The 14,123-nt window shown below is 32.4% G+C and overlaps 1 protein-coding gene across 1 annotated transcript; it reads right to left on the bottom strand.

The window, feature by feature from the left end:
• Positions 1-659: 659 nt before the first annotated feature.
• LOC112466181 (putative threonine dehydratase) lies at positions 660-4,669 on the bottom strand. The gene is made up of 6 exons (XM_025034131.1): positions 4,630-4,669; positions 4,249-4,377; positions 3,238-3,596; positions 1,466-1,634; positions 1,035-1,312; positions 660-828 (listed from the first exon to the last, which is right to left on the bottom strand). Exons 1-6 carry the CDS (start codon positions 4,633-4,635, stop codon positions 660-662), a joined length of 1,110 nt encoding a protein of 369 aa, XP_024889899.1. The 5' UTR covers positions 4,636-4,669.
• Positions 4,670-14,123: the final 9,454 nt, after the last annotated feature.

Raw genomic sequence — 14,123 nt, 5'->3', positions numbered from 1 at the left:
CTGCAGACGGCGAACGCTAAGGAAAAGAAATTAATAAAAATAATTTTCGTTAGCATGTTATTTTTAATTTTCTAATATAAATCATATATTAAGAAACTACATTTATACTTCACTATTATACTCTCTAAATCTGAATCAGTGAATAGTACTGCTGAATCAGTGAATAGTCACTGATTCAGATTTAGAGAGTACCAATTGTACATTTGATTGAATTAGAAAAATGCCGATAGGATTATAAAACGAGCCTAATTAATTTTAAAATGATTAGCGACATTAAAAATCATCTTATTCAAGTTAAATGATCAAATCTTAATGAAGTTAAATGATAAAATCAGTATAAAAAGTCTATGCGGATATTTGACTATAATCCATCATGTGTGTAAGTCCTTTCTGATAGAAAAAAAAATTACGTACAGGTGAGTACTATGATATATCTGGTTAGCTAATATCCAATTACCGACTTTAATCGCTAAAGCAAAAAATCAGAAGAAGAATTCTGGTTTAGATATCGAACAGCACGAAGTGGTACATATAAAGAAATATTAGTAAAATTCTTTTAATATTAAATGTGTCGTCGAAAAACATCGTCGTTGAAACATCTTTCATCAACAAGTACTCCTTTTCTTGAGTTGTGCAGATTTTGTAGATTACTTGAATTCTTAAATATGTGCAAGATACATATCTTGAGATTCCTCTTTGTCAACCATTTGTTTGGAAATGTAAAGCTGTCTATTTAAGTATGAGGGGCCAGGACAAGAAAAGAAACTTAGATTATTCGTTGTGAGTTCAGAATACGAGTCCATCTTGCCGAATACAGGTATTACCACCCTGTCGTGCGCAAGAAAATTATGTATTGTTATTAAATAATATAATGTGTGATATTATAATATTTTATAATACTAAATTACAATATTATTAAATGCAAACAGATAATGCGCACTTTATGGTTGCGAATCTCGTGTAAAACGCTACGGAATCTAAACAAATTATAAAAAAAACTATAATATTAAATTTATATGACAAAGATCACGTACCTTTTTCCCATTAGCTCATCGAGTTCACCGGATATAATCGCTGCTAAACCAATTGCTGTATTAAAGTCGGTGACGTTTTCTTTTTGTCGTAAAAAATTGACCGCAACTTGAACAAACGTGTGTTTTACATAGACAATCGTGTCAAACAAGTTTTGCATTATTCCTCTATCATCTTTATGCCACGCATAATTTGTCACTGGAATAGCCAATTCATTATTAAACATCGAGTTTCTTCTAATGGTCTTGATTAATGGATCAGTTTCTGCAGATTGGACCTCCTGGAGATGGAGATTACATGTAAAGTTTTCACAAAATTTCATTTTTATTCAGAACGCAACCTTCTTCTTAAGATGTATAATAGCTCATTAGATCGAAATAAAAAATAACATTTTACAATTTACTGTTATGAAAAAATGCACGTGTTCACTTACAATAATCATTACATCTGGATTACATCCTTTGATAGCCATCGCAATACCTGCTGTAAGTCCGCAACCATCGATCGTCGTCGGTAAAATAACTGCATCAACATTTGGCAATGTTTTTAAAATTTCTATGCCCAAGGTGGCTTGACCAATGATCATATTTGGATGATCGTTCCTATCCGAAAAATGTCGTTGAATATTTCGATTAATAATTCGGTCATTAAGAGGGAGTATTCTAGTTTGAAAAATTGTAAACACGGTATATTTTTTAAGGAATTCTTTGTAGGGAAACAAAGAAAATGAATAATGTTAAACTTCGCATACTCTTTTAGCCTTATTTTAATAATATATTATTTTCTAAGTAACAAAAGCGCTCTTCTTTATATTATATTTTGGATACTAGAAGCTAGCAAAGAAGAACTTATACGGACGGTGTAAATGATTCTAGCTGTCCTGGGGGTATCTAACATAAAAACCAAAAATTTTCTTACTTAGGAGAAGTGCGATTATTATCTAACTAGGATTAAACCAATATTTCCATTCTGAACTAAATAGAGGCCTTTTTATTAAAAATATTATAGTTTTTCCTCAAAATTTTATTAGTATTTTATTAAAGACATAACTAATAAATATGTATAATGTTTATTTTAATTCAGACGATACTTTTTCTAAATAAGAAAATTTTGATTTTTGCATTTCAGATATCCTCAACAATTAAAATCACTTATACCGTCCATATGCGTTTTTTCTTGCTGTCTCCTAGTGACCAGGGTATAACATAAAAAAGAGCGTTTTTATTACTTAGAAAAAATAAATTTTTAAAATAAGATAAAAGAACTTGCAAAGTATAGCGTTATTAGCTTTTTTCGTTTTCTTACAAAAAATTTCTGAAAAATACCTTTTTTACAATCTTTTAAACCATATAATACCCCCTTAAATTGAAAAAAATACTAAAGAAAATCAAGCAGTTCTTGAAACAATAAAGTATGATTACATAAGTAATATTAATTGCATCCCTTAATTTAACTAATTTTTAAATAATAAAATTAAATCTTAATTAAAGATAGAAACAATTGATGAAAATATTATTTCTTAATGCAAATATATTTTAAGCAAAAAAGAGAAGCGTATTATCTTGTAATGCCGTTGTCGCTACAGTTTTTTTTATAATAAATTGTTAACGGTAAGTTTCCCTCGTAATGTTAACGCTAACGCAGTTACGTACGCGTTTAATTATTCCATAAAAATAAGAATTTGTAATGTTACTTTTTAATGTTACACCTTTCAATTTATTTGCAAAATTTTCAAATTTTCTGATAGACACTAAAATTATAAATAATTATTACTGTAAGAACTTGTATCAATCTCTTAGTTATGTAGCGAAATGAGTTGTCACTTTTCCATAAAAACTTTTAGATTTATTGTCTATATTTTGAGCAATTTGTTTGTGTTTTTATGTTCTTCTTTATATCTTCTAATAATGCATTACAAAAATGTACATAGGTGTGTATAATAATACATAAAATTAATATCTATCAAATTTCACATCTTTGTCTTTATCTCTGGTTTTCATACTTACTATTTATACTTACTATTCATATTTACTTCTATAAATCATATATAATATCAGTATTGTATGTTTATATCAAGAAAGGAGTAACAAAAGAGTAACTTCTTCTTAAGTTATTGATTAATAATAACAATAACGTGCTCGTTTTATCAAATAAATTTTCTACCCTGATCTTTTAACTTAATCGAGATTTTGATAAAAAATGTACCCGTCAATGTAAACTAAGCCTTTCTCCCTGGCAATACGCAAGGCGATGTTATGTGCTTCTACCATATCACTAGCATAGTTAAGTACTGTTGCTCCGAGATCTCGACACATATTGATTGTTTCATCTGCCGTTGATAGCGGCATCACAACAGTCACCAAGGTTTTAAACTTCTTCCCAAAATGGCAGAGAGTATATGCGAAGCTGCCCGTTGAGATTGTTATCACGCCCTTGCGTTTCTGCTGGTCCGATAACTGTTGCAGCGTGTAAACCACGCCTCGTGCTTTTACGCTGTTCGTAATCTGATGTACCTCTTTCTTCAGAAAAATGTTGAAACCTCTATCGCGAAGAAGATAAGTCACCTGCAATCAAATTACGTTCAGTTAAAGATTGGCCTTAGGCGATTCTTCATGAATATTTTGGCTTACAGTGAATCAAAGTCATATGACCTGCAAACACCAAGTAGCAGTAAAGTTATATCAGTATTATAATTTCCTACTCAACAATGTAACTAGGTCTGTTCGTTTTAGCTGAATCTCCAATGTGAAAAGAAAAAGAGGAAAAATGAACCGTGTAAAAAGTTCAGCTAAAATAAACAGGCCTATTGTTATATGTAACATATGTTATATTATATTGTTGAATGGGAAATTTTAATATTGATATAATGGCACAGTTGATGTTTACCGAGTATATATATATATATATATCATAGTATCTATAATATTGCGAAAAACATATTGGTCAAATCCTTACTTAAAATAAACTCTTAATTTGTATTACTTTATTGCATGTATGAATTTACTTCATTTTACAGTAAAATTTATTGTAAGTCCTTTATATGCAAAATAAATGTCATATTTCTACTTTTCATATTCTTACATTATCGTGACTTCAATTTTGAGATTTCTGGAGTTATAATAACTTCATATTGAAGTACTTATATACATCGCCTGCTTTTGCTAAGAGCGAGAAGGTAAAATAGTTATGTTAAAGAGATCTTATGGTATTTATTACCTGGTCACATGGTGTTTCGTGAATGTTCTCTCTGTGAAAGTGTTCTCTCATCAGAGACAGTATAATATGGCACGAGATCTTGTACCTTTCCGCTAGACTTGATTTCTTGGATCCTTTTTCAATTACATTCTGCAAAGTAAAACATTAAATTTACGTGTTCCCACTTCAGCGAACATACGTGATGACTTGCCTATCACGAGATTACTTCTAATAATATTGATTATTGAAATAACATTCGAATAATTGAGAAATATTGTTATTCCTGCAGATATTTCCGAGAACTATTTTTAAAATACGAAAATTTGTCATAGATACGCATCGGTGCACATTCTGAATAAGTATATTGAGCTTTAAAATTACGATTGATCAAATCAGACTTACCCACATGTAAAAGTATGTGTTTGTTCTTCTAAACAGTGGATGGACCAAATTATAAGAAAACGTTGATGAATTATATTCTCTTGCTTTCGTTTCCATTCTTCTCTGTTTTTTACTTAATAGAAGAGATATTGATGCATAAAGTAAAACGCTGTTTGTTCGATAGAAATCACTTGCCACGTAAATGCAAGTAATCGGTAGCAAGAAATAGTGTCGAGCCTGACTTGGCTTCTGTCGAAAACTAGCCTCTTCCTCGCAACAAACAGACGTTCCTTGTCAAACTTAGCTCAACTACAGGTCAACTAATTCTTTGACCTATTCAGAAGTTTCTGTTTGCCTCTTTTGTGTTTATAAATTTCGTAACCAAACCGACCTTTCTTCTTAAATAAATATCTAATAATGACTTGATAATAATAAACTAGAAGGTCACATATGTATAGAAACAGATCTGCCATATAATGAAATAAGTATTACATAGCAGAGTTATTTATTTTTTCATTTGTCCTGCATTCCATGCAAATGATTTTTATTTTAGAGTAAAATTTTTTTGTTTTAATATTTAATGCACATGGTTAAAGGCTGATGGCAGTAAACGAAACGTAATAGGCTCTTACGTCTATCGTAATCATAAACGTAAAGCAAGGTAGAGAAAATTGTATATCTAACTACGTTCGTATCGTCACGTACTTATGACACGATAGTGACACTTTTTTCATGACTTTAATACGTTTACGTAGTTACGTGTACGGTATCAGCCTTGCTTCGCGTCTATGACTATACGATAGACGTCATCAGAGCCTACGTTTTGTTTTCTGCCATCAGCTTAGATTTGTACTTCTTTTTTCAGAATGTAAAGATTTGCTAATATTAAATGGAACAGATTTAAAACTTCTTGTAAAAAAGTACATAACATTTTTAGATATAGGTATTTTAGATATAGGTATATGTATGTATATTTGTTATAAGTATAATTAATTATAATTATACTCATAATTTTTATAAAAAGATTTATGAAAGGTATTTGCAAAGTTTGGAAAATAATTCTATTGTGTCCTATTTATTTCATTACAGATGATATTTCTTTATGCATATTTACAGGACTGTTTTAGGATATTTAGTTTAATTCTAATAAGTGTTTCACTTTTCTTTAATAAATGTAGAATCCAGAACGAAAAGAAAAACAGAAAGCTTTTTGTAAAAACGCTTATATAGAGATAAGGCGAAACGAAAGAGTTGTATTAATATCAAGATTTAAGGGATGTGGTAGATCTCGTTGCGGCGCTGGCAACAATAATAAGCATAGCGCACGTGTGCACAAAAGCTCTACAAATATTTGCCGGAGCTTGGTAAGACTCTCGAGACATCTTCCCGTCTCGAAGGAAATGCTCGAGTGCAATGGTGCAATCGCCAGAGACGACACCTTCGTGTTTCTCTTCTGTGAGAAATTCTTATTCCCTTTTTTTTCTTTGTCATTTACGCTACTTTCTAGAATTTATTAAAGATATTCGCAACTTTTTATAATGCTTCGAAGCAGTTGATGTATAGGTATATCAAGACTGTATTTTTTAAATATTATTTTCTTAACTCCTTCAAACTACGCACAACATTAATTAAAAGTTTTAAAATCTTATTTTTTGGGATATTGCTAGACTTATAATAATCTACAATTCATTATTCAGGTATTTACAAAATTGATTGAAATGAAACACACTTTACTTTTACGAAGATTATTTTTGCATTGCGAAGAAAATTATTTTTCCGTTTTATGTTAAGCAAATATATACAGTCTTTATACGCTGCAATGTTAAAACGTTATGTTTAGCATTTATTTATACTCAGTATATTCAGTTTATATGTTTCTTCATAAAGATGTTTCTTGATAAACAAAGATGTACAGATTTGAGACCGGTGACTGAAATTACTGAATGTAAGCTTGCGTGATGTAACACAACATGTGGCAAAGAGGTCTCTAAACAGAGAGCTAGGTAATGCACTTGAAAATATAAGAACGTGCGAATACATGAGAATATATAAAGAAATTGTTAGCAAAATGCATTTTTTTAACCACTGTCGCGAAGTGGATTTCGTAAAATTTTCCACACAGATTTAATCTTTAAATTTATATAATTCTTATAATACTTTAATAAGAGAATTTATTATTAACTCGAAAAAATGCAATAATCTTTTTATAATCAAACATTATTTAAAAACTGTAGGATTCATGAATAATTATTGCTTCATCAAATATGGAAATAATCGCAAACAAGCTATATATAAATGTATATAAGAATTTATCGAAATGGGGTTTGTAATTTGAAAATTATTGACGAATTAATAATATATATTAAGCTGTCAGTTTATCTTGGCGCACGTAAATATGAAGTACAGAGCAATTGCTCTGTATAAAAAATATAGAAATTAGATATGTGGCGGTTATTTGTTATTAAATATTTTTCATGAATTCGGGTTTCAGCGGGTATCGAACAAGTAAAATAAAATATATGAGTATTTAAGCCACCAGGGCAATTAATTTGGAATTACATTTACGGAGGACATTTTATATATTTTTAATTCCGCTTGTTACTGTGTACGTATGTATGTCCGCTATCAATGTTAGTCAATGCGCTCTTTCAGAGTGAAATGTGCTACCGCGCAGTCGTTGCAAACTCGTGCGCACCGATTACTTTGCAATCGCTAATGACACGCCGACCAATGATGATGGTGTTTTACATTAAAATGTACACGCAACTGCTCCCGTAAGCGGCTTACAACGCGCGCGCACACATCACGCGCTATGTCTATATTTAATCGGTATCTGCTACCACATGATCAGAGTGCCTAATGAAGTCGAAACTGTAAGAGGATCATCGGGAGACCGCGAGGTGTAATCTAATGTTATAGCAAATTCGGTAAGACATCGGAATAAATCAAAAGCTCCGCCCGTCAGCTGTTCCATCGCCGAAGTTAAATAACTTTTAATAATTTTCTGTCGTGTCGTTTCTGAGATTTTATTCGTATGCAGCTTATTCTGAATTTCTTCTTGTGGCCTTAGCCAAATAAAACTTTCATTTTTACATAGCAAATTAAAGAAAAGATGCTTTCATTTTTACATAGCAAATTAAAATGGTAACCTTGAAAATTTGCCTTTAATTCTAAATAATTTTTTGTTTTAATATTGATTATTACGAGCATTTACGAGATGTCTATTCTATGTAAATATATGCAGAATATTTAGAACATTTGCCATACATATATTAAATATTTCTAAATTAAATTTTAATTAAATTTTAGAACGATCCCTGTAACATTTGTATTGTTAAATTGATATGGATTATTAATAACTTGCGTAACTCATGGTACAATTGGATGATCTGCAACATCAATACATAATAATAACTGTAATAATGACAATAGTGATAAGAATTATAAATGGTAACAATAATAATATAATAGAATTATTAATATGATGTATGTGCGAGAACATAACGTATTTGCATGCAACACGGAAGACATAATATTGAATCATGTAGGTTAGCGTATTAATTTATTCATTTTGGATTTATGTTTAATAAATATATAATAATATAGAAATAAGAGAGATATGTTTATAGTTATAGAGTCATGCAAGGATTAAGTGTATTTTATGGCAATATTTCATATAGCAAAATTGATATATATAGTCAAGTATTAATTCATAAATTTATCGAAGTCATTTATAGATAAGAGAAGATGAATTTATAAATATGTTTTATCTTCCAGTGTAATATGGAAACACTTTTATTATGTCTAACAATGTTTGCGGATATACATACGTATACAGTAACTTATGAAGCAAAGATTGCTTACTATTATACATAATATATTTATACATAATATAATTTGAGCTAAACTATAGATGAGAGTTAACATAAAATTCATCCACAAGATATTTTTAACGAATAAAACAACAATATTTTGTTCCTTGCATGCACGTCAAAAAGATATTTAAATTATATAGTTAATATCGTAAAAGAAAAAAAATTAGATCTTAAAACTGGGGAAGCTTTGTTATTTCAGAGTGTCTCCACGAAAAAGTTTCCGTTATAATAACTTCCGAACGACGTTACAAAACCTTTCTTTAAATAATTTAGCATAAGTATTTCATTCTTGAAGCCTTTTATCGTTAACACGAGACGGCGATTCCTCGAATAGCACGCAACCGAAATTGCGCACGCGAAGCTCTTTTCATGGTTGATGAATGAGCAAAACGGAAAGGAGAAATAGGATCTCATGTTGTACTAAACGGTCGACTAGTTATACGACTGTTGGTCGAGCGCCGAAATGTAACTTAATAGTTACATGTAGTTAACAACTTGCAATAGCAAATGCGCATGGACTTGCGCCAATACTGCATTAGGATGAGTGATGTTAGATATTTATTGATAGATCGGAACTTTAACAGATTATTATATAGAATACCTTACATAAGGAGCATCAAAAATTTAATTAAAAGATTTTTTTCATTAGTTTGACTTTTGACTTTTTCATAAAAATGCCAAAATAAATATAGTTTGTAAAGATAGCAATTAAAGAGAAGAGGGAGAACTCTAAAATCATTAACGGCCCCTGTTATTTTACGGTAGAATCCGCGTCTGCAAATGGAAATGCGATCGATCGAAGACATGCTATATCTGATATAGATATTTCACGTATATATGCGCATACTGGTTGTTGGTCGCTTACTTTGGGGGCCAACGAATCCGTTAGACGACGAGAGAAGCCGCGAATTTCCCTAGATGGAATATGTACGGTTTCTGGGCATAACGGGGTGCACGTTTAATCCCTTGGAACGAGTCAATTTTGGTGCGCCACGAACCGAGGGTAAACCCTTCCAGTATAGTACGAAGAGAGGTAAACCCTTTCGGATTCGATATGGGATAGAAGGCTTCGTCGTGATATATCAGAAATGGCACTACTCAAAATCCATTGTTTCGCCATAAAAAGATCGAATTGTGAGCTGAAACAACGAGAATTGTTCGAAATATGCTTACAGTTTATTTCTTTCAATTTTTGTGGCTTCCTTCTTGTCTAAAAGGTCTCTCAGAATCATATGGAAGGTTTAATCGATGATATTTTCATTAATAATAAATTAGTAGTTATAACGTAGTAATCGAATACTTTAAAGCAGCTCAAGAAATGATGAAAAATAACATTTCTAGAAAAAAGTAGTTAGAAAATACAGATTTTATTTATAATAAGCATGACAAACGATATTATTCCTTTTTTGTTTACTGTATTCTTTACATACGACACGTTACCTTGATTAAAAAAGGAGGGATTTATTAATGATTAAAAATGTTTTCATTAAATAAGTAATATTTTAACATTAGAGAATTGAATTGGAAAGGATATGGAAAGCATATTAATCTCTTTCAAATAGGACTTGTTCACAAGGTAACACAGATACAAAGAAATCTCATTTTACAGGATTAATGTTACTTGAAATAATGTGGTATCAGAGCCGCACACTCGTGTAAACGTATACGCGTGATATTGCAGCCGGCAATATAGCAAGTTTTAATTAAAAACGGAAGACTCTTTTCGCGTACTTTTAATTAATTTGCAACATCAATGGCCGGCAACTTGTTTAATATTGACGGAGGTACCGACCCGTAATATTGACGTTCCCCTCGTCACAAGGGATGCTAATTACACGAGAATAATGTAATTGAAGGCCGATCATAAGCATCGGCTTACATTTAACAGAGCGTATTGACGCGTTGCGCGCTGCACACTGTTCGAATGCAAACATGCGCTGATGTCCGACACGGCGCGGCGCGGTGGCGGGAGAGCGTGCAACGGATTTTCATATATCATATGTATCCGCAGAATCCGTTGATACATCGCGAAATATAATATGGGGAAAAAAGCAAGCAAGTAATTACCTACCGCGGTAGACACGGCGCCTCAACCCATCCTCGCGTAATTTCATTATCGCATTAGCGCGGCTGAAAGTTTCCCGGCCATTATCATTATACACACATAGAATTACATTCGCGGGTCGACTGAGAGATTTCCTATTCTCGAAGCAAGGTGCTCATTAGGACCTGGCTTTATACGCCGCGCAATCTGATGCAAAACTGCAAAGGTTGGATGCGCATCTATTGTGGCTTTTGTAACATGATGAAAATGTTAAGGTTTGAGGTAATATTTTCGTATTTTTTACACAGATTACCGCGTATTACCTGCATATAAAAATATTAATAATAAATTTTGTGTTAGCACCGTACACGATTCGGGAGCTTAAAATACATAACACTATTCTATGCGTTCAGATACACTATTATATTTCAAATGAAAATATAAGATTCTACATATATATAAGCATAAATATTTTAATATTGTTTATCCGCAAATGGTAACCAATTTGATTTATGCAAATAGTAACGATGCTATATACGCTAGGATTGTCACAGTGTTATCAAACATAATTTGTTTTCAATAACCCAATAATGTATATTTAACGGATTGTAATCAACATTTATAATGTTTACATTAGAAGAGAGATACTTTGAATAATTAAATATATAAATATAAAATTTCTCTTCAATTTACTTTATATTCTTAATTTTCGGGAAAGATGATATATTTGTGTTGCCTCGTGCTGCCTGTCTGTTTATGTATTTTTTAAATAAATTCTACGAGTTTTGGGTTGCGCTATTCAGCCTATTCATAATCATCCAGTATAATTACGCTCTTGAAATTTTGAGAAATGCTACCGTTGCACTCCGCTATAAACGGGATCCAACGGCCATTATGCCGCCCGGCGAGATATGTTCCGCGTATCAGTCTTGTTAGATTAATGAAGCCGTGTTTTCCGCTTTTTCGGTGCAGCCGTGATCCGCATTGCCGCGTGCCGGTTCGGCCGGATCGACTACTGCGTACGGGCGGGAGAAGGGTGTACGCGTGTACTAAAACTTTTGCGTGCCCTCGGGCCTCGGAAAAACGAAGCAGAAAAATGGTCCTCGTTGTGCTCGCAACCGCCTGATAATTCGATTGTTCGTTGGCGCGGCGCGGCGGGTCGACGCACGGCGGCGCGGCGTTTCTTGCACAAGAACTCGGAACTCGTAGTCCCATGCTTGCCGATTCCCTTTACTGGTAGGAGCGCCGTTAATTATTCCCGCGGTGCCTTAAGGCGAATTTACACGACTCGCTCTTGACGATCATCCGGGATGAATCGGCCAAAGTGAATGCATTGCACATGAACGCGTTTTTGTTTAGACTTTTTAAACTAAAGCGCAAGAGGAAGGATACGTATCCTCAAAAGCATAGAAAGCGTTCTTAATAAATAATGATAAGCCATCCAACGTTTTCTAATTCAAAGAAATTTTTATTTTTATTAGTACTAAATAATTATTTAATATTTTAGGAATCTACTATCCTTTTTAATTTATACATGCTATTTTAATTTATTGCAATTTTTATTTGTCATACATTGTTTGATATACGAGATCTGTTACATGGGATTTTTTTTTAAACATTCTTTATGTAAATCTTGTTCAGCTTTGAACAGCTCATCTGAAATTATGATATCTCTGTGAAGTTCGTATCCGTTTTAAGAATATTGATATAATTAATAGTATTCTAGTTCTTCTGCAAAGAGTTTCTGATATGCTTCAAAAAGAGCGGCAATTAGTACTTGAAATGATAAAAATGGAGAAGTCTTCAACTCGCGTATAAAAAATTTTCAAGTTTTCATGAATTAAAACTTTTTAACGGCAGTGGCGATAGCGATCGACGGACATATTTTCCTGAGTTCATATAAGCTAAAAATTTGTTTGAAAATCTGACATGTTTTGGATAACTTTATAAGAGTTCTTTTAAAAAGTATTAGGAATTACATGCATGCATTCTGATTATAAAATGAAGAAAGTTCTTATCAACTTTTGTAAAACAGAAACATGAAATTGGTACTCTTAGAGTACTACTCTAATCTTCAGACTCCTATCTTTTTATGCTGAATTGCCGAAATTCTTTTGTCGAGATATCAAAGACTTTACTAACCATTTAGTAAAAAGTCAGAACTTTGTCAATTGAGTATATCAAATTTCTCCTAATATTAATATTAATATTAATTTTTAGATGTTATGTTTAACGCTATCCTTGGTTCATCTAATTTTTATTTGCTAATGGCACTTTATGGCTTTGTTACCGTTAATATTGAAATTTAGAAAAAGACAGCGAGTCGCTAATTGAATGTTAGTTATCCCGGATTGCCGATGCAACTCGATTCAAGAATAAATTGTGTTATACATTCGCCTTCAACATGCTCAGCGTGAGTGAGACCCGTGCTCGTTAGTATTTTACGCCGCGAGTCCGACTGCATCGGGTCAACTTTTTTTCTTTCCACCGCGTTCTTCTCCTGCTGGTGCCATCCTACGTTGATAACGCATTCCCTCTTGTGGTCCGCGACTGCCGCCGGAATAAATCCCGTGCGGGCTCGTCAGCGGGACTTTTTCCGAATTATTCCGCGGAACAGGAGGAACTCGGTACCACCCGCACTAATCCCCGTATAAACCGTCGCGACTTGTGGCGAGGTATTTTTCGCGGGAGCCGCGTAATGCGTGTGACGGCAGATGGAAAATCTGAAAATGCGGCAGTTGAATGAGGACCTGGGATGAGCGACTGAACGAGAGGGCGCGCGTCCCGTGTCGATATTTGAAAGAAAAACACTGAATAGACACACGAATACTTTATCATACGCGTTTTAAAATTGTATAAATATTTTTATACGTATCTTGTCTTTTTTCAACTTTTGAGTATTTAATGTTGCAGTTGAAATGTTCCAATTTATACGAAAAATCCAAGAAAATTAATTGAGATTAGTTTTAGTTAAAAAATTTTTGAAAAGTCTCATTTTTTAAATATTTATATTAATAAATTTATTATTAATTTTTTAATTAAATTTAAAAATTAAATGTCGGAAACGACATGAAAATGATATTTTACTTGGCTAGGATGACTTTTACAGTTGCATTTTTATACAAAAATAATATAAGCACAATTTGATAAAGCTAAAGCATATGTCGAAACTTAATTAAATTGTCGTTGGACGCTTGCATCAGATGATGATAGCATTTGCAATTCTTTCTTGATTGACAGATAATACATTTTACATCTATCGCATGCATGGCGGTTTGCAGCATCCATTAGCAGATTTTACCGTGGCACTCACCGCCAGCGAATTCATTTAACGCTGGAAAATAATCCTTTATAATCCCCTCTACGCGGAGGCCACCCTAAATGAGCGAACCATTCCGTAAGCTCTCTATGTACACCGACGTATTTTAAAATAAGTAATATCGTCAGCGGAGTGTGTTTGTACGATTAGTGTGTTAGCAATAATTTGTTTCAAATTCATACTCGCCATAACCACCTTATTATGTCATATTAATGTGAAATTAATTAATAAAGCAATTAAAAGTTGTGCATATATTAATTTTTAATACGCTCATTTT

This window comes from Temnothorax curvispinosus, unplaced genomic scaffold, assembly GCF_003070985.1.
Source record: "Temnothorax curvispinosus isolate PA1 unplaced genomic scaffold, ASM307098v1 QBEX01015975.1, whole genome shotgun sequence".
Classification (NCBI taxonomy): Eukaryota; Metazoa; Arthropoda; class Insecta; order Hymenoptera; family Formicidae; genus Temnothorax; species Temnothorax curvispinosus.
Note: the sequence above shows the minus strand (reverse complement) of the source record. Positions and strands in the feature narration are given on the sequence as shown.

Coding starts and splice junctions, on each gene's coding strand:
- LOC112466181 (XM_025034131.1), bottom strand. Junction 3,597..4,248: donor ACGAAACACCATGTGACCAG/GTAATAAATACC, acceptor ATTTGATTGCAG/GTGACTTATCTTCTTCGCGA. Junction 1,313..1,465: donor ATCCAGATGTAATGATTATT/GTAAGTGAACAC, acceptor CTCCATCTCCAG/GAGGTCCAATCTGCAGAAAC.